Source organism: Bos indicus, chromosome 2, assembly GCF_029378745.1.
Source record: "Bos indicus isolate NIAB-ARS_2022 breed Sahiwal x Tharparkar chromosome 2, NIAB-ARS_B.indTharparkar_mat_pri_1.0, whole genome shotgun sequence".
Taxonomy (NCBI): Eukaryota; Metazoa; Chordata; class Mammalia; order Artiodactyla; family Bovidae; genus Bos; species Bos indicus.
Genome location: NC_091761.1, coordinates 124155712 through 124172740, shown reverse-complemented (window position 1 = coordinate 124172740; position 17029 = coordinate 124155712). Strand labels below are relative to the sequence as shown.

The following is a 17029-nucleotide window of genomic DNA, read 5'->3' as shown; positions in this document are numbered from 1 at the left end:
ATTCCATGGACGGAGGAGCCTGGTGGGCTACAGTCCACGGGGTTGCAAAGAGTCGGACCCGACTGAGCAACTTCACTTCACTACTTGGAAGGGAGCCCAGCCAGGGACTCTTCCCTAATGCTCTTCCTCTCCTCCTGCCCTCCCCTCAATGCCTCAAATTTTTGGCTCAATGAAATGTGGTCCTTACTCAAAAGGGTTGGAGGCCTCTACTTATAATATAAATGACTTCTGTAAAGAGGCAGAGAAAGAGAGTAACCAACACATTGCTTGCTGCAGGATACTTTATGAAAACAATTGCAGTTCTCTAAATCCCCTGCTGAGTCAGTGTTTGATGCCAGTGTCAGGCAGTTCCGGCCTCGCCTGTCTGAAAAGCGTGTAGCTGTAGGTAGCCTCCATCCTCCTCCCCTCGTTTCTTTTCATCTTGGTCAGGGATTGTCAGCAGCTCTGAGTCTGCTACTGGCCCAAATGGTTGCTGATAACTGTTCATCAGGCGGAGTCTGGCTCCTGCCAAACATTTCTTTTCCTTTTTTGCTAATGTCGTTTCTCAGCCTGATCATAATATATTTATCTTGGTCCTAGTAGAGTGAGCTCCAGAGAAACAAGAAGTAGCCCCAGCCCTTGTTCTCTATGTAGACTAGTTGTGTAGCCCAGCATTTTAAATAGTTTTAAACTCCTCCTGTAATGAGGAGGACCCATTTCAATGATAGTTTTGGTCTCAGTAAGTGTCATTGAGATATTCTATGTATTTCCCCCTACTTAGCCTTGAAAGAACATACCTCACGTGCTCCAGTCTTTCATATTGATCTTCAAAGAAGATAGCCCGAGATTCCTTATACCCCATCAGGGACCTTTCCTGGTTCTTTCTGGAAAGTTCTGGCATATGACTCAGAATCTAGCCTTGCTTTAGCAACCAAGAGTTTATACCTTTCCTTCTTGCCTTGGGTGGTGTGTAAATAGCTCTAGATTTGTAGAGAGGATTGGTTTTGAGTCCTTGGGCAAACCATTCACTTTCTCTGAGCCTGAGTCTTAACCTCTAGTGGTAAAAAAAAAAAACAACCCACCTGCCAGTGCAGGAGATATAAGAGATGTGGGTTAGGTCCCTGGGCCGGGAAGATCCCCTAGAGGAGGGCATGGCAACCCACTTCAAATCTTGCCTAGAGAATCCCAGGGACAGAGGAGCCTGGCAGGCTACAGTCCATAGGGTTGCAAAGAGTTGGACACAACTGAAGCACGCACACACACACACCTTACCTGGGAGTGCTATTAAGTTTCTGCCTTTTCTACTCATATTGATAGGACTCATGTAAGCATCAAAAAAAGCTGAAGTTTTGAAAGTCATTTGTGAGCTGTCACATGCTGTATACTTATGCATAGTTACTGTCACTGGTTTTGAATCTGTGGTTACACAGCCTCCTCCGGTCTCTGATCCACTCCTATCCCTGACCCAATGCTGAGGAAACTGGACTCGTCCAGCTTTTTTGGAAGGAGCTTTGTTCCCAGGAGATTATTTTTATTTATTAAGTAAGAGATCACTGGAAGGGAATTGGGGGTTTGCTTTAGGATGCACAACTGCAGAGCAAAGCTGCATCTCCAGCATCTGCCCCCAAGGCTTCCTGAGAGGCATGCTGATGTGTTGTGTCTCCTTCTGCAGACGGATGACAGCAACGGTGACTTGGACCCAGGAGTTTTGCTGACAGCTCAGACCATCACATCCGAGACCACCAGCAGCACCACCACAACTCAAATTACCAAGGTAACAGACAGCTAGAAATTCCTTATGAAATCAAGTGGCATGCCAGGCTTCCTGCCTCTCTGCAAGAACCCCAGTCCATAAACAAGGATTTTCAGCTTTATCCTTACTGAGGCAAGTTATTCCCCATGTTCAGGTGGAAAGGCCCTGGTGCTTTCCCCAGTAATAAACCCAGGGAGACCCTGAGCATCCCTACCTCCTTAGTGGTCTCATAGAGTCACATGTTTTTCTCTTTACACATTCCTCTGTCTCCCTGGTCAGTGCTTCCTCTGTCTGGCTGGGGAGGTCAGTTTAAAGGCAAGTTTTGTTGGGATTATTAAGCAACCGTATTTTCTAAGCCAAAAATCAGAACTTGGGGGTCTCACAAAGAAGGTCTCACAAAGAATTTTTATGCCACATCGAGGATCCAGGCCATGGGAACTAGTTCAGATGCTAAAATATTAGAATCATTAGACTATTGTTTATGGGGGCAAGAGGGACAAAGTATCTAAAATTGGAACTACTCCCAGAAAATTATAGAGAATCCATGTTTGCAGTGGCACTAGAGGAAAAAGCATTTTCTTGTAAGTAAGAAATCTAGATTCCTGACCAAACTCCTTCATCAACACACAGATGACTGGAAGCCAGTTACTTCGTGTATCTGGACCTTGATTTCCTCATATGTCAAGTAGGGGCATTATTTGAGGATCTTTTGACATTAGTCATAGGAAACTGTTTTAAAACAAAGAGCTTAGTTTCAAGCTGCATGACATTTTTGTTTATAGTCTTCTGAGTTTTTTCCTCTTGAAAATAATCAAAATATACAGGAAAAGAGCAAAAAGAAACACCTGTTTTATTTACTCAAAGAATTATGTTTAGCTTATTAAGAATTTTTAGCAATACAGAGGAACAGAGGTGTGCTCATTTTAGCAGATCCAGTCCAAATTGTGAATAAGTGTGTGAGAAGGCTATCTATGCAGTACCCCACAGCAGATTAAAATTTGGAGTATAGTTTTCAGACTGATTGCTTGATGTTATTTGTTTTGCTATTTGGGTTTTTCTTTTCTTCCTTCCTTCCTCCCTTCCTTCTTTCCTCCCTTCCTTTCTTTATTTCTTTCTTACATGATAACTTTTCTCTTTGGTTGCAGACTGTAAAAGGTGGGATTTCAGAGACTCGGATTGAAAAGAGAATTGTGATCACAGGAGATGCAGATATTGACCACGATCAGGTAGGGATGCCAAGGAGATTCTGAATGTGGGAAGGTTTCCCAGTGGGTTGACCGATGGATACCAGAGTTGGCTTGCACAAGACAACAGCTTTATCTCCAAATAGCCCCCCAGCTTCTCCAGTCCTCAGTTAAGGAGGACAAAGGGAATCAGACCACGAGACCTGTTGGGGTAGTGGGGCACTGCAGATTGAGGAAGCAGCGAAGTGGAATAAAAGGAACATGGGCTGTAGACTCAAAAAGACTTGAGCTCGGATCCTAGTTCTTACCAGATTTTAGCTCTAACTCCCTCAAGCCTCTGTTTCCTCATCTATAAGCTAGATCTTCCTTCAAGGATGTTGTGAGAATCAAGTGAGATACAGATGTACATCGTGTGGCACGCGGTGGACTCCAAGCTAATGGAAAAACTGCCGCTGTTCGGGGGGGGATCCTGTAACCTGTGCTGGAGGCAGTAGAGGCGATCAGACCAGCCTGTGATCTCTGCACTGGGAGGGGCCAGCCAGCGGGGACAGCGTGTGAGAGGATGGGACTCAGGAGACTTGGAACCTGCTTTCTTCCCAGACCTGTCACGAACTTGCTGTGTGACCTTGGGCAAATCACTTTACCTCTGATTTTTTGTTGTTGTTGTTTCGTCTCCTAAAAGAGAGTAGGTTGATCTAGATCATTTCTGGGCCCTTGTGAGTGCTAAAATTCTATGCTTTTATGTTAATTAGGTGCTAATTGTGTGCTTGAAGCAATTAGCAAATAATAAGGTCAGGATTAATGTTCCCAATTCTTTGGGAGCTGAAGTTAGAAGAGTAAAGCTGCAGAGAAGAGGGGGTGGAAGAGACTGCATGCAAATGCTTCTGGAATCATTGACAGGAGCGCGGAGCCATAGTTCTGTGGCCTTTATGCTGATATGCTGAGTGCCTTAAAAAAAAAAACACAAAACTGAGCTACAGTGCTGACCATTCCCTTGGTAGCAGGGTTGAGACTTACAGCTAAAAACACTGGACTGAGGGTCCCAGCAGCGAGGCTGCAGAAGCCCAGGTGTGAGCCCTGGCAGCCTGTTTGCCCCAGCTGAGGGGATCGTGCAGCGTTACCAGCCTGCATCCACCCACGCGGCCTGATGTGTTCTGAGCCCCTGCCACGTGCTTAGTGTGCTAGATGGCCTGGGAAGGAGCTTTGGCTTTGCTGTGAGACAGACCCGGCTTGAATCCTGACTCTGTAACTTACTGGTTATATGTCCTTGAGTGAGTTATTTGACTTCTCTTCTGTAGTTTTGCCATCTGTAAAACAAAAATAATCATAGGTTTCTTTCAGGTGACAAAGGGACATGCACATCTTGATAGCTCAGAGTGGTGCTTGATTGTCCTCCAGTCCCTGAGACATGGGGACACGTGGAGGGAACAAGACATGGTGGGCTCTGGATGGGGAGGGGGCTCTTGAAGAAGATGCAGGCTGTCAGAGAGAGCAGGTGTAGACCAGAGGAACCAGAGAGAGGGCTTGGGCGGGGCCTTGGTTAAGCAAACAGGATGAGGGGGGATGAGCAGGGCTCTGTAGGGGTAGCAGTTCCAGGAATGGCTTTCATGGAGTCAGGAGACCAAAAGAGGGATTTCCCTTCTTCCCATCCCTCCTAGGGGTAGTCTTAAGAGCCAGATTCAACAATCAGCCAGTCAAATCTAGCTCAAGCCCTTTCTGATGGAGGAGTGGGGTGGGGCACAGGCTGTCTCTGAGAATCCCATGCAGCCATCCCCCAAAGGCTGTATTGGGCTCTTCCACCTTGGGGTGCTCTGAGCTTGAGGCTCCGAGACTTGCAGCCCGAGGGGAGTAGCGATGTCATTGTGCGTGCATGCGTGCTCAGTCACTTCTGTCGGGTCTGACTCTGCGACCCTGTGGACTGTAGCCCAGGCTCCTCTGTTCATGGGATTCTCCAGGCAAGAATACTGGAGTGGGTTGCCATGGCCTCCTCCAGGGGATCTTCCTGACTTAGGGACTGAACCTGGTCTCTTGTGTCTTCTGCATCACAGGCGGATTCTTTACCGCTGAGCCTCCAGGGAAGCCCAGTGGTGTCATTACTCTTCTTTAACTTTTCATCTGCTCCTTTTTGCTTTCCTAAAATGATCAAAACTCCTCCAGATGCTAAAACAGGGTCATCATGCCCTTCCACCTCCTGCTGAAACTGAAAACCAGTCTGGTAAAGGGGAAAGTCTGATGGATGTAAGTGAAAATCCCCTTTGTATTACTTACTAGCTCTGAAACATTAAGCATTTTAACCATTGAACCTTGGTTCTATAAAATGGAATTAAGGATACTACCTTGATTCATTGAGTTGTGAAGATCAAGAAATAATAATCAGTAATGGCATATCACACACCCTCCCACTCTCCCTTCCTTTCTTTTCTCTACTTCAGCCAAAGACATCTCTTCCTTCTTGTAGCATGCTTTATTATCTTCTTCTCCTGACCTGAGCCTCCCGGTTACCCTGCACTGAGCACAGATTTTGCTTTGTTCTTTAGACACCCTGTCTTGAGTGAATCCTCCCAGAGCCACCCAGCCTGTCACCTCTGAAGTCCCCCTGACTTCCTGAAGACAGCTCTTAGCTTTCCCTGTGTCCAGCCCTCCCTAAGCAGCCCGGGATGGGTTCAGCTGTCATCAGTGTGGCTCAGCCCGCCCTCGGCCCTGCTTCTTCAGACAGCAAGGTTGAACTTGCCAGAGAAGTGGTGTCCCGTGACCCTTTCCTTCTTCACTAGCCAGCCTGCCTTCTGTCTGATGGGCGTCGTTTCTGTCTTCCTCAGGTCCTGGTGCAGGCCATCAAGGAGGCCAAGGAGCAGCACCCAGACATGTCAGTGACCAAGGTGGTCGTCCACCAGGAAACCGAAATCTCTGAGGAGTGAGCTCAGGTAGGGGCTGTTCTTGGGGGGCGGACCTATCCCTCCAGAGGGGTCCACATCAGCACTTGATCAACTGAAGGCGGAGGAAGGCTGAGGAGGAGGGTGTGGGTGGTTGTTAAGTCCCTGGCGCCCAACTAAAGCAGCCAGATGTCCTCCTCCTGCCCCAGCAGTCCCGTCAGTGATGGGTTGGAAGAGATTCCCCACACGTGGATGTAAACCCCACCCACCTCTTGAATCATCCCTCACCCTCTTGCTTTCCCACCTCCCTTTCTCCCTGCTGCTGTGTTCTCTGCTGTCACAGGGCTCTCTGAGTCGAGACCTGGGAGGTCAGAGGAAGAGAACAAAACCAAGAAAACCAGGACTACTTGTCCAGAAATGAGGCTTTTGGGAGGGTAGGAGAGAGATGGCTGAAGACCTGGGGCCAGACTAGAGAGTTGGAAGCAGGGTAGCTGACTTTTGAGGAGCCAGGGTTCCAGATAAATCCATGCCTAAAAGTAGTTTACAAATAATTTGAAGAAGCCATCAGTCACCAGGTAGGACGGGGCCCTGTAAAACCCACTCAGGCCCTGATTGTCACCTGTGGCCTCAAGAACTTGGCAGGGGGACAGGGAGGTCTCCTTTGCAAGATTTTAAAACTTTGCTTCTTTCTTCCCTCTAGGAACTCTCCCACCCTCTCCCCCCAACCCCTGACCCCCTGCCCGTCTGCCATCCCAGAGAAAAACCAGCGGAATGATAAAGAAGCTAACCAGCAATAGTTAGACTTCAGACTTTTAAGATGATTGATTCTAAACCACCAGAAAATCAATTTCTTTTTCTATTTGGAGTTTATACCAAGAAAGTCTTCTAGACATCACTGATCCTTTTGAATACCTTTTTCTATATTGTGATACCAGAAATTGTGCAACTTTTCACTCTATGGACTGTTTTTAAAGAGCTTTTTTCTTTTTCTTTTTTTTTTTTTTTTAAATGGGGTGGTTTGGAACCCCTTCAGACCAGCCCCTCCCCACTTACACTGACAGGGTCCATAGCATCCTGGAAATCCTCCAATGACACTGTCAGCTGTGCTGGGGGGACAAAGCCAGCTTAACGGGGCCTCCCCGATCCTCCCCTAGTCTATACTCTGTAGGCGACTGCAGAAACTTCATAAACCAGCCCTTCCTCAGAGCCAATGATGTCCCTGTACCAGAATGTCAGGCAGGGCGGCTGCCCTAAGGCGCAGGCCCTAGGCAAGTGCCCCCCATCCCTTTGCGGAGGTGGAGACTCTGCTCAGAATGCAGCGCTGTTTCCCTTCCTCTCCCCCAACTCTTTCTCTTTGGAGCCTCTTTAGATCAAAGACATAAGACGTTGCTTCAGACATATCTGATACTGTGAATGTTTGACTGTATCCGTGGCCTTCACCTTCCTGCCCTCCCTCCCCTCTTACCTCATCAGAAGCAGTGGCTCAGCTAAGAGCTCCCCCCGCCACCTCCCATCTCAGGAGACCAAAACTCACGGGGAAATAGGCACTTTGGGCCAGAAGCACTGATGGCACATTTTTACTGGTGATGTGGACAAGGCAAGCTGACGAGATTTTTTTTTTTAAGGTTTTCTAGTTCTGGGAACGTGCACTTGACACGGGGGTGTGCTGGGGTTTGCCTCACTCAGCCAGATCTGCTCGGATGTATTTCCAGGAGACCACCCCTGGGCCTCTCTCTCTAATCCTCGGGTGACAGGGAGTGTAACCCAGCAGGCGACTGTGGTCCATGACCTTACTCCTCACCAGCGGCACCTGCTTGCAGATTATCCTTTCTGGAGCAGGGGGATGGCTTTCACGGGCCTCCCTCCCCACAAAACCTCCCTTGACAAAGGGGCACAAACACCAGCTCCGCTCATCCCCACTTGCCATCTGAGGTCTGTCCAGTTTCATGGCTTGATTTTTGTGGTGTGTTTAAGGTTTCTTTTTGTTTGTTTTTGAAAATGAGGAACTGATGTCCCCAATCCCACTATTCCTGGTAAAGATTTGGGGGCGGGGGGCATTTTTATTCAGTAGGCCTTCTCTAATCTTCCAGTAGACAGATCTGCCTACACGGTCTTAGAATCCTAAGTCTAGGACAGAAGGTCAGCTCCCTGAGGTGGACAGTGGGTCACACCCAGCCATCGCTGGGGGCTCCAGGGCGGTGAGCAGAGGCGGCTACAAGCCTCTGCTCCCCGCAATGGGACCCAGCAGCACATGCTTGGAGTCCACTGGCTGAACTTTGTCTCAACAGATGCAATTGGTTTGAACTGATCTCACGTGTGTGCGTTTTTCTCTGAGTCCTTCCTTGAGACTGTTACTAACCCACAGGTAGCTCTCTCTCTGGGCAGGGACAGGGAGGAGCTCAGGTAGGATGTGTCACCGGCCGTAGGGGAAGGAGAGCGCCCTGTCTCAGGAACAGACTGACAGCCTGGGAGTGTAGGTCTGGAGTGACGGGGCTTTCTGGGCGGTGCCCAAGCCAAGGGCTTTGTGACCCGGAGTGGTGGCGACCTTGGGAATCCAGCTCACATCAAGCAGATGTGCCAGATGAGCTTGCTTGCCAGTGGCCAGCTCTGCTGCTTGGAAGACCTGCAGGAGCCCAGAGCTGACACCTGTGGAATGGAGATGGGCAAAGGAAGAGGGCAGGGCACGTGCGTCAGGAATCTGATGCCCCTGTATCCCGTGATACCTGCTCAGAGTGGCTGCTTTCACAGCCCTGGACCACACATCGGGGGCCTGAACTTCCCCTCGGTCTGTTACCAGCTCACTTCACTTCTCCTTGCTTCCCTGACTATAAACTGGACCAGAAGATCTCCAATGCCCTGCCGCACTGTGAAGCCATGATATGGACAAGCCAATGCGAGGGGTATCCTCCCAAGCCTCTTTCACCTTCCTCCCTCTCTGGTTACCGAACTTGGTGTTTGGCGGTTGTTTGAATTTTTTTTTTTTCCTTCTTGCAATTGTGTGCGTGCGTGCGTGAGAAGAAAAACAGACTGTCCAGGTGGAAATGGTGAAGAGGGGAGAAGAGTTCATTTCCAGGGTCAACAACTTAGCAGCCATTTTCCTAAAGTGACTCAGACACACCACAGTACCAACTCTCGCTGCAATTTGATTTTTATTCCACTTGAGAAATAAAGATTTCCTCCAAGCCACTTGAGGTCTCTGTCACCCACCCACCCACAAAGCAGAACCTGAATTTATCAGCTGGGGCCCCACAGAGCCTGGCTGCAGGGACCTGTCAGGGAATCTTTGCCCGCCCCCAGTCCCCGCCGTGTGTTCTTCAGGGCAGCTAAGGGTGGCGAGGCAACAGTCCACCTTTGGAAATGGAGCCAGAGCTACGGCCTGACCAACACCAAGGAATGCTCATGGGAAATACCTGCCCAGTATCTCAGTCCCTGGGCTGGCTGGTTTTACAAATCTCTCTCAAATGTTTTATTTTGGTGACAAAAATGAAGGAGCTTTGTAAATTAAAAAAAAAAAAATTATGAATCATATCAAGTAGTTGTTTTCATTTCTCAACAAAATAGGAGACTATGGCAGCCGAATCAAATTGACAACAACCTTAGATTAAATAGGCAATATTTAGGTCTGCCATCTGGGTCTTTTGTAGTAAGAGAAGTGGTGGTAGTGTTTAGATACTACTGTTTAGTTTGGTCTTGCTTCCTCTTGTATTGCATTTTTCAATAAACTCAAAAAAAAAAAAAAAACCTGACTCTGTGAAGATTGATCAACTTTTAAAGTTCTCTTCCCCTACTGGCAACTTAGGAAAAACATGGGTCAGGGAGACCCAAATCCAAGCCATTTTCTAAGGCTATCCACACTGACCAAAAGGGTGCTTCAACATATAAAAGGATTTCTGAGAACTGACAAATGCATTTTGCCACCCGGAGAAAGATTTCACGGCATGGGCCACACGACAAAGGAGAGAAGGGGGCTTCTCAGGCCTGTTTGGGGAAGGGCCAGAGCCTAGTACGGAGGCATTGGCAGTAGTATAGCCCTTACCAGATGTACCCAGCATGGCTGAGGGCGAAAGAGGTTTAGGTGGTGGGAGTTAAAGGCTCAGTCCCAGATGGCAGTGGAAGGTCTCAACTCTACAGCGTTGCCCATCTTCCCAGAGGCCCAAACCCCAGCACCAGTGCCACCTTGGAGGGAGCCTGTCCCAGCCTGTAACACCACAACCTACCTTCCAGGTCTGAGGACCCTCACCCATCACTTGGGGTGTGCCAAGACACCCACCAGATGTATCCCCTGGGCCTCCAGCCCCCTCATATCTGTCCAGGGCTAAGGCCACTTTTGGAGGCTGAAGGAATTCCTGAGGCTGAGTCCTGCTGGTCTCCAGAGTCCACATTAAAACACAACCTCTCTAGCTTTTTGAACCCTTGTGCAGTTGGCATTTCTTTGCCGACATGCAAGTCAGGAGGCCTTGGCAGCTGTTGGGGCTGGAGCATCCATCCCCCTCCCCCGCTGGGATGTGACTGAAACCTCTACTAGACATCAGGACTCCTAGGGCTGTACCACGGTCCACGCTGCAGCCTCACAGCAGGCTGTGCCCCTCCTCCTCAGACCCGGGCCCCCAAGTCCCCTCCTGCTCCCAACTTGGCATAACCCCCCAGACTGAGGCGGTCCAGCCGTGGCCAGCTTCGGTGAGCACAGTCCCGAGCCGCTGGGGCCCCCAGCAGGAGCTCTCCGAGGCCCAGATCCAAAGACTTGGAATGTTCGATGCAGGAGCCAGAGGGCTGCACGGTGATGATCACATGGCCGGCCTGGGGCCGCGGACCCCAGGGTGGATGCAGTCCTGAGCCCTTCAGTGGGTAGCTGTTAAGCAGGGCAGGTAACCCCAAGCGAGGATTAGCTGGCTCTGAACGCAGACTCCGCACTGACGGGACGGGTGAGGTACCCCTACGCGGGGACAGGTCCCAGCTTTCTGGTTCCACGCAGCCTACGGCTCGGGGAGTCCTGGGGCCGGGGCTGGGGAGGAGCGCGCAGTCCCACCCTGGGCCGTCCGGGGGCCGCAGCGCCTGAGCCCGCAGCACCCCCTGGCGAAGCCGTCGCGTCTCCAGGTCGCGGTTCTCGTAGAGCAGCGTGTTGGCGCAGATGAACACGAACAGGCCGACGCCCATGACCACCGGCCCAAGGAGTCTCAGCCGCTCGTGCGGGCCGTGAGCTCGGCCGGCGCCGCGACCCTCGCGCCGCAGCTCGCTCAGGGGAGGCGCGCTGGAGTTCGCAGCCCGGGGTCCCGGGACTCCGGCGCGGTGCGGCCAGTAGCCGGCCACCGCGATGCCCATGCCCACCAGGACCACGAGCGCCCCCAGCGCCGCGAACGCCCCCGACGGCGAGCGCAGCCGCAGCCGCGCCCGCACCCGCAGGGGCTCAGGAGGGGAGCGCGCGCGCCGGCGGCGGCCCAGGCGGCGGCCCAGGCGCGAGACGCGGCCCTCGGGGCTCCTCCGCACCTCCCCGCAGTCTCCAGGGCTCCCGGCCGTCATCTCGCCGCCGTCTGGGCGCTCTGCGGAGAGAAGTGGGGAGGCAAGGAGTGAACCGACGGGCCTACGGTCGGAGCGCCAGGTCGGGGGCCCCAGTCTGGGAGGGAAGATGGGGCCGCCTCGCCCAGGACGCTTGGAGATCCCTGGCGGCCACCCCCGGATTTTCCCGGGCTGCGAGGCGGGGAGCCGCCCCCGCTCGGGTTTTCCGCAGCGGAGCTCCGAGCCAGGGACGCGCGGCAGAAGCCGGAGTTGGCCGGACCCGCGGGCGGAGACGAGGGAGGGGGGCGCGGGCTGCTCCTTGGCGCATCCTCGGCTGCGGGGCTCCGGCCGCCGGCGCCCTCTTGGCCAGCTTGCAGGTCCCTGGCTCAGGGAGGCGTAGGGCCCCCGGCAGCGGCGTCTGCAGGGTAAGTCCCGCCCGCGATCGAGCTCACCCCCGCACGTGGCTGCACCATATAGTAAAGGAGGGAGGGGGCACTTGGCCGCCCGGGGCCGCCGGGGTCGCTCGCGGGCCCCCCTTCCCCCTTCTGCGCTACACGTACCGCAGCGGAGGAAGGTGGTGGTGGTGGTGGGGGTTGTCACGGACTCCAGCCTCTTCCTGCCCGCCCCCTCCTTCCAGACCTCCTCAGTCAGCACTGAAGCTGCAGCAAGACAGACTTGAGCTAGACTCTGAGAAGACCGCTCAGACCAAAACCAGCGGCAGACTTTGCGCAGGATTTCTTGAAACTCCGCGAAGAGCCCCCTTCCCCTCCTCCAGCCGCCCATCTACGGTCCGGGCAGGAGGCAGGGGCCCATGGGTGCCAGGCTCCGGGCCTTGCCGGTGAGCTTCTCCTGGCCCCCAGGTTGCAGCGTTTCCAATTCGGGCTCCTCCGGATGAATCATCCCCCTTTCCCGCCGCCTGGCCTCCTTTCCGGCCTCCTCAGCCCGAGGCCTTAGTGGCCCGCGTCCCAGCCAGAGCAGCACCGCCCTTGCACCCCAGGGTCTGGGCCGCCAGGCGTAAGCCCTTCCCAGCTGCTGGTGCGACCCGGCCTGCGGCCTGAGGGACTGAATCCAGGCCGGGCGGGAGTAGCCGGGATACGTGTGATGTAGCCCCCACGAAAGACAGGGTGTGGGAGGAAACGGTGCCCCGGCCCAGGAGCTCCGGGCCCCGCAGGAGAGGAGGGTTAGGACCTCGCTGTCCGGTAGTGCGTCCTGACTGCCCCAGTCTGGTTTCCCAACAGCTGCATCGCTGGAACCCGTAGCTGAGGCCCCAGCAAGGCGGCCTTGTTACCCTTCTCTCTCCCCATCCGCACCCCAAAGCTCAAAGCAGGACATCCCATCCCTGCCTCCGACAGAAGCGCTGAAGGCCCAGGCCCTAGCATGGAGCCCGGCGTCTTCCGCGTCCAAGGCCTGGGGTTCACAGAGGGAAACTGCGGCCCGGAGAAGTGGACGGGTCTGCTGGGGTCACGCAGCGCACGCCACGCAGGACGGGGGGACGTCCACACAGAACCCAACCCCGGGCACTTCTCGGCACAGCCCTGGGAGCGTCCTGGGAGGAGGGGAGGCCCGTTCCCCTCCTGGTCTCTGAGTATGGAGCTCTTTCCCCAGCCCCAAACTGGAGAAATGACCACCCCAGCCCCAGCCCAGAGCTGGCGCCCCCGTCCCAACTCTCGAGCCACCCTCCGGTCCCGGCGGGTAGGGAAGGAAACGGAGGCCTGTAGAGAGAGGGATGGGGACAAGCTCAGAGACACTGAGATTTTGGAGGGCGTGAGTCGACGCTGGGGACCCCGGGAGAGGCAGCAACTTGGAGCCACAGTTCGAAGATCCGTGGTCGCAGGAAGTTGCCGAGGGCCGGATTCCTAACACTCCGGGGTCCCGCCTCCACGCGCGTCCACACTCCTGCCGCGGGAAAAAAGGGAACCCCGTTCCCGCTCCCCCTCAACCCCCAGGGCCTTTCTGGAGGTAGCGACCAAACAAAAAGTTGGGGAAAGTGGAGAGGCGAACCCCACCAGGCCCCTAGTTTCGCTTACCTGGCGCTCAGCGCCGGATTGGGTCCGGGTCCGAGTCCGCACGCCTGGGCTCCAGCCCTGCAGCGGTCTCCGTGGACTCTTGGCGCCCGGCCCCGCCCCCTGGCCCGGTCCCGCCCCGGTCCGGCCCCGCCCCCGCCCCGCCCACCGGGAGCCCCGGGGCCAGTTCGGCCGGTGTCCAGCCAGTGTCCGGCCCGGCCCCACGGCTGGAAGGAGGCAGCGAGTCTCAAGGCCGAGGCTCGAAGGTAAGCGCTGTGTACGCGCCCGGTGACTCGGAGGATCCGAGGGCCCCAAGTCCCCGGCTGACGTCTTTCAGAAGGCCTGGGAGGGTGCCCTCCCCACGTGGGAAGACTGAGACCCCTGCCTCGCCCCGCAACCGGAGCGAGCAGACCCAGGGCAAGCCGCACGTCCTCCCCCGCCTCGCACAGTCCATCCCTTCCAGGCGCCCCGGAGAGGACCCTCGGGCAACTGAGAGCCCACAGGTGCCAAGCGCCGTCCGGGGAGCTTCCCGAGGAGGCGGCCAGAGTTCCTGCTCCGCCCGACCTTACTATCTGAACCTTCCTGAATCTGAACCTCACAGTCTTCACCTGTAAAATGGGCGTGATGGTCTCTGCTTCACAAGATGCCGAGGGGTGAAAATTCGGCGTTAAGGGCAGGGCACACTAGAGGGGCACAGCCCGGGGTACGCCCCCGAGCGCTCGGGAGAGGAATCACTTTGCTGTTTAGTTGCTAAGTAGTGTCTGACTCTTTTGGAACCCCCATGGACTGTAGCCCGCCAGGCTCCTCTATCCTTGGGATTCTCTAGGCAGGAATACTGGAGTGTGTGGCCATGCCCTGCTCCAATCACGTTGGCGGGGAGGTAAATAGAGAAGAACCGGATTCTCAGAGCCGAGGGAATCGGATGGAGCGTCGCCGGCCTCCCTAGCCTCCCCGAAGAAGATGCTGCCTAGCGGGAGTGGGGAGGCGGTGCTGGTCTCAAATGAGGAGGCGGGTTCGGAAATCCGCGGCGCCCCCCGCGGACCGGCCCAAAGGGGGCTGCCAGGCCTTCGTGTCCCGCCCGCCCCCAGAGGCAAGAATGTGGCGCGGAGCCAGGGGGTCGGCCGGCGGCCCAGTTTCCATGATGCGGGGGGCGGACTCGGAGGAGGAGGGGGCGGGGACGTGCGGGCAGATTGCCAGCCTCCGCGCCGGCCGCCCCCCCACCCCACTCCCGCAGCCCAGCTAGGGCCCCTCGGGAGGAATTTCCGGCCTGGGATTGATTATAACCCGCCCCTCCCCGGGTCGCCGAGACCCCCCGGCCCTCGGGGCGCTCGTGAAGGGGGATGGGCGGTAATGAGACCCGGCTGTGCGCCGGGGGGCCAGGAGGGGAAACTCGGTCCCCCCCCCACCCCCAAGCCCGCTGCCGGGTCCTGGAGCCACACTGCACAACTGGGCCTCGAACCCAGGCTCCGGTCCTCTGGCTCGACCGAGGAGACCAGGGGTGGCGTAGGCGCCCCGGAAGCCGCCTTGCCCCGCCACCGGTGACCAAGCATCCTCGGGAGAGACCGAGGCCACCGCCGGGGGCGGGGCCTCCCCCGTAGGCCGACCGCGCGGAGGCCGGGGTCCCCGAGGAGGCCGCAAGTGGGCAAGGCCGAGCCTCGGCCCCCGGAGCCACATCCCTGCGGGTCCGAGACCGCCTTCCTGCCGCCCGCGTGGGCCGCGAGGCTGCTGCGGCCCGAGCTCGCGTCTGGGCCGTGGCTGGCGCTCCGCAGGGGCCGCAGCCCCCTTCCTGCCTCCTCCCGCTTCTTGCTCCGCTGGAGAACCTTTCGTCTCGCCCTCGGTGCGCTCCTCACACACGGACCCCACATCCGCCCTCTCAGCGTTTCCCCAAGCCCCACCCGACCCCGTTGCCCCTCTCGGCTCACTGGGTCACCAACTCCAGAGGCCAACCCGGGGTCTCCCGGGCCTCGTCCCGCTGCCCCCTCTGCCCCGCCGTTTACCACCTGTTCCTCCCGCCTTCTGCCCTCCTCAGGACTCTGCCCTCCCCAGTGTTGGGGCTTCTTCCATTCTGGGCCCCAGGAGGAACCCCGCTTCCAGCAGCCAGCCATCTGCCTGGACCGCGGGGAGCAGTCGGTTCCTGCTCTTTCCCTTCTTCTCACTTTGTGAGTGGACCCATCACCCAGCCTAAGGCCAGATACTTCAGGGTCATCTGGGCACCTTCCTCTCCCGGTTCTGTCTAATCCATCAAGCCCCTGTGGACCCTGGTCCAGGGATCTTGAATCAGTGCCCCAGTGCCCCTGTCCTGCTGCAGGCTAGGCCTTGCTCTTCCCCAGGTGGGCACCAAGCATCTTTCTACTCACGATCAGATGAACCCAGGTCTCAGAGGTGGGTGAATCTGAACTCCTCACTCACTCCCTGCTTCAAGCCCTCAGGGGGCTCCCCAGTTTTTTCCCAAGTGTAGTTTGTGTACTGTGTGCTAAGTCGCTTCGGTCGTGTCCGACTCTTTGCAATCCTATGGACTGTAGCCCTCCAGGCTCCTCTGTCCATGGGATTTTCCGGGCAAGAGTATTGGAGTTGAGTTTAGATCCCTCTTCCTTCCACAAACCAGCCCTGCCCCTCTCACTCATGCCTCCTGGGTAGCTGAGCTTGTTTCTATCCCCAAATCCTCTGCGTTCTGGCACGTGCCTTGCCCCCTGTCGGGAGCTCCCGCGCCCCTGGTTGTCCCCGTGCCTCCTACTCATCCTTCAGACCTTCGCAGGGCTTCCCCTCAGCCCCCAGCCCAGCCCAGCCCGTCCTCTACCCTTCTGTTACCTTCCTCCCCACCACCGCCCCCCCCCCACCCCCACCTACCCACACACGCACAAGACTCCCCGCAGCAGCACTGCACGTAGATGAATTGGAATCAGTGTTAGGGAACTGAGTCTATGTCCTGTCTGTGTCCCCTGTGGCCATGAGCTCTGAGGGGCAGGACTCGGCTTTTCTTGCTCACCCCTGTGCCCAGCTCAGTGCCTGCCCACCACTGGCCCTCAACTGGCCCATCTCCCCCGCCACTGGGCCCCCTCCTAATTTCTACCCCTGGGGCCCATTTCAGGCAACAGGAGGTAAGAAAACGAAAAGAAACAAAACTCTCTGTTTCCCCATCTGCAAAAAAGCGGGGAGTAATACTCCCAGTGTTTCGAAGGTTAGAGTCCACGTGCTCAGCCCCTGGCACAAAGCGGACATCCACTGAACAGCCGCTCCCCCTTTGCCTGTGGGCTTCAGACCCCAAAGACAGAGTTTGTGGGTCAGAGAAACTTTCTTTGGTCATTTGGGGTGGTTGGGGAGAAAAGGGCCCCTCTTCTTGGACACAACCCTTTTCAATTCTCTTGAGGGCTCAGGGAGGTCAATATTATGCCCACTTTACAGATGAGGCTCAGAGGAGCAAAGAGACCTGCCCACAGACACGCAGTCAGACTGACTGGTGCCCCCCAACCTTCCACAGATGGAAGTCCATTGATGGTTTAGCCCTGTGGGTGTGCAGGTGTGTAGACAGCCAGTGTCTCAATATTGGGACACTGATCTCAAATTGTGCCTTGGTCTTGTATGACCTGGACCCCTCCACTTCTGAACCAGGAGGGGCCTGGGTGAGCTGTCCCCTAGGGACCACAGTGGTCAGCGTGCTACCCTGAGCCTTCTTCGTGAAGGCAGAGAAACAGACACGGTGACCCTGAGGTCCCTGCCTAACTGAGGCTCCAGGTGCTTTCCAGAAGC

At 55.7% G+C, this 17029-nt stretch overlaps 2 protein-coding genes across 19 annotated transcripts in view; one reads left to right on the top strand and one right to left on the bottom strand.

Moving 5' to 3' along the window:
* Positions 1-9527, top strand: part of EPB41 (erythrocyte membrane protein band 4.1) — a 181637-nt gene extending 172110 nt beyond the window's left edge. For all 16 annotated transcript variants that reach the window (XM_070775013.1, XM_070775036.1, XM_070774969.1 and 13 more), the window contains 4 exons: positions 1652-1753; positions 2878-2958; positions 5733-5837; positions 6487-9527. In XM_070775013.1, the coding sequence (XP_070631114.1) occupies positions 1652-1753; positions 2878-2958; positions 5733-5831 (282 nt within the window). In that variant the 3' untranslated portion in view covers positions 5832-5837; positions 6487-9527. The remainder of the gene's footprint in view (positions 1-1651; positions 1754-2877; positions 2959-5732; positions 5838-6486) is intronic.
* TMEM200B (transmembrane protein 200B) lies at positions 8917-13396 on the bottom strand. 3 transcript variants are annotated; one of them, XM_019979791.2, is made up of 3 exons: positions 13307-13391; positions 11840-11938; positions 8917-11323 (listed from the first exon to the last, which is right to left on the bottom strand). In XM_019979791.2, exon 3 carries the CDS (start codon positions 11301-11303, stop codon positions 10380-10382), a length of 924 nt encoding a protein of 307 aa, XP_019835350.1. In that variant the 5' UTR covers positions 11304-11323; positions 11840-11938; positions 13307-13391; the 3' UTR covers positions 8917-10379. The 3 variants fall into 3 exon arrangements, with proteins under 3 accessions (XP_019835350.1, XP_019835359.1, XP_019835341.1); XM_019979800.2 differs by lacking the exon at positions 11840-11938 and having other exon boundaries at positions 13307-13396; XM_019979782.2 differs by lacking the exon at positions 13307-13391 and having other exon boundaries at positions 11840-13298.
* Between the last annotated feature and the right edge of the window lie 3633 nt (positions 13397-17029).

Coding starts and splice junctions, on each gene's coding strand:
- TMEM200B (XM_019979782.2), bottom strand. CDS start 12,062: ATGGGCGGCTGGAGGAGGGGAAGGGGGCTCTTCGCGGAGTTTCAAGAA. Junction 11,324..11,839: donor CACCACCTTCCTCCGCTGCG/GTACGTGTAGCG, acceptor TTCTCTCCGCAG/AGCGCCCAGACGGCGGCGAG.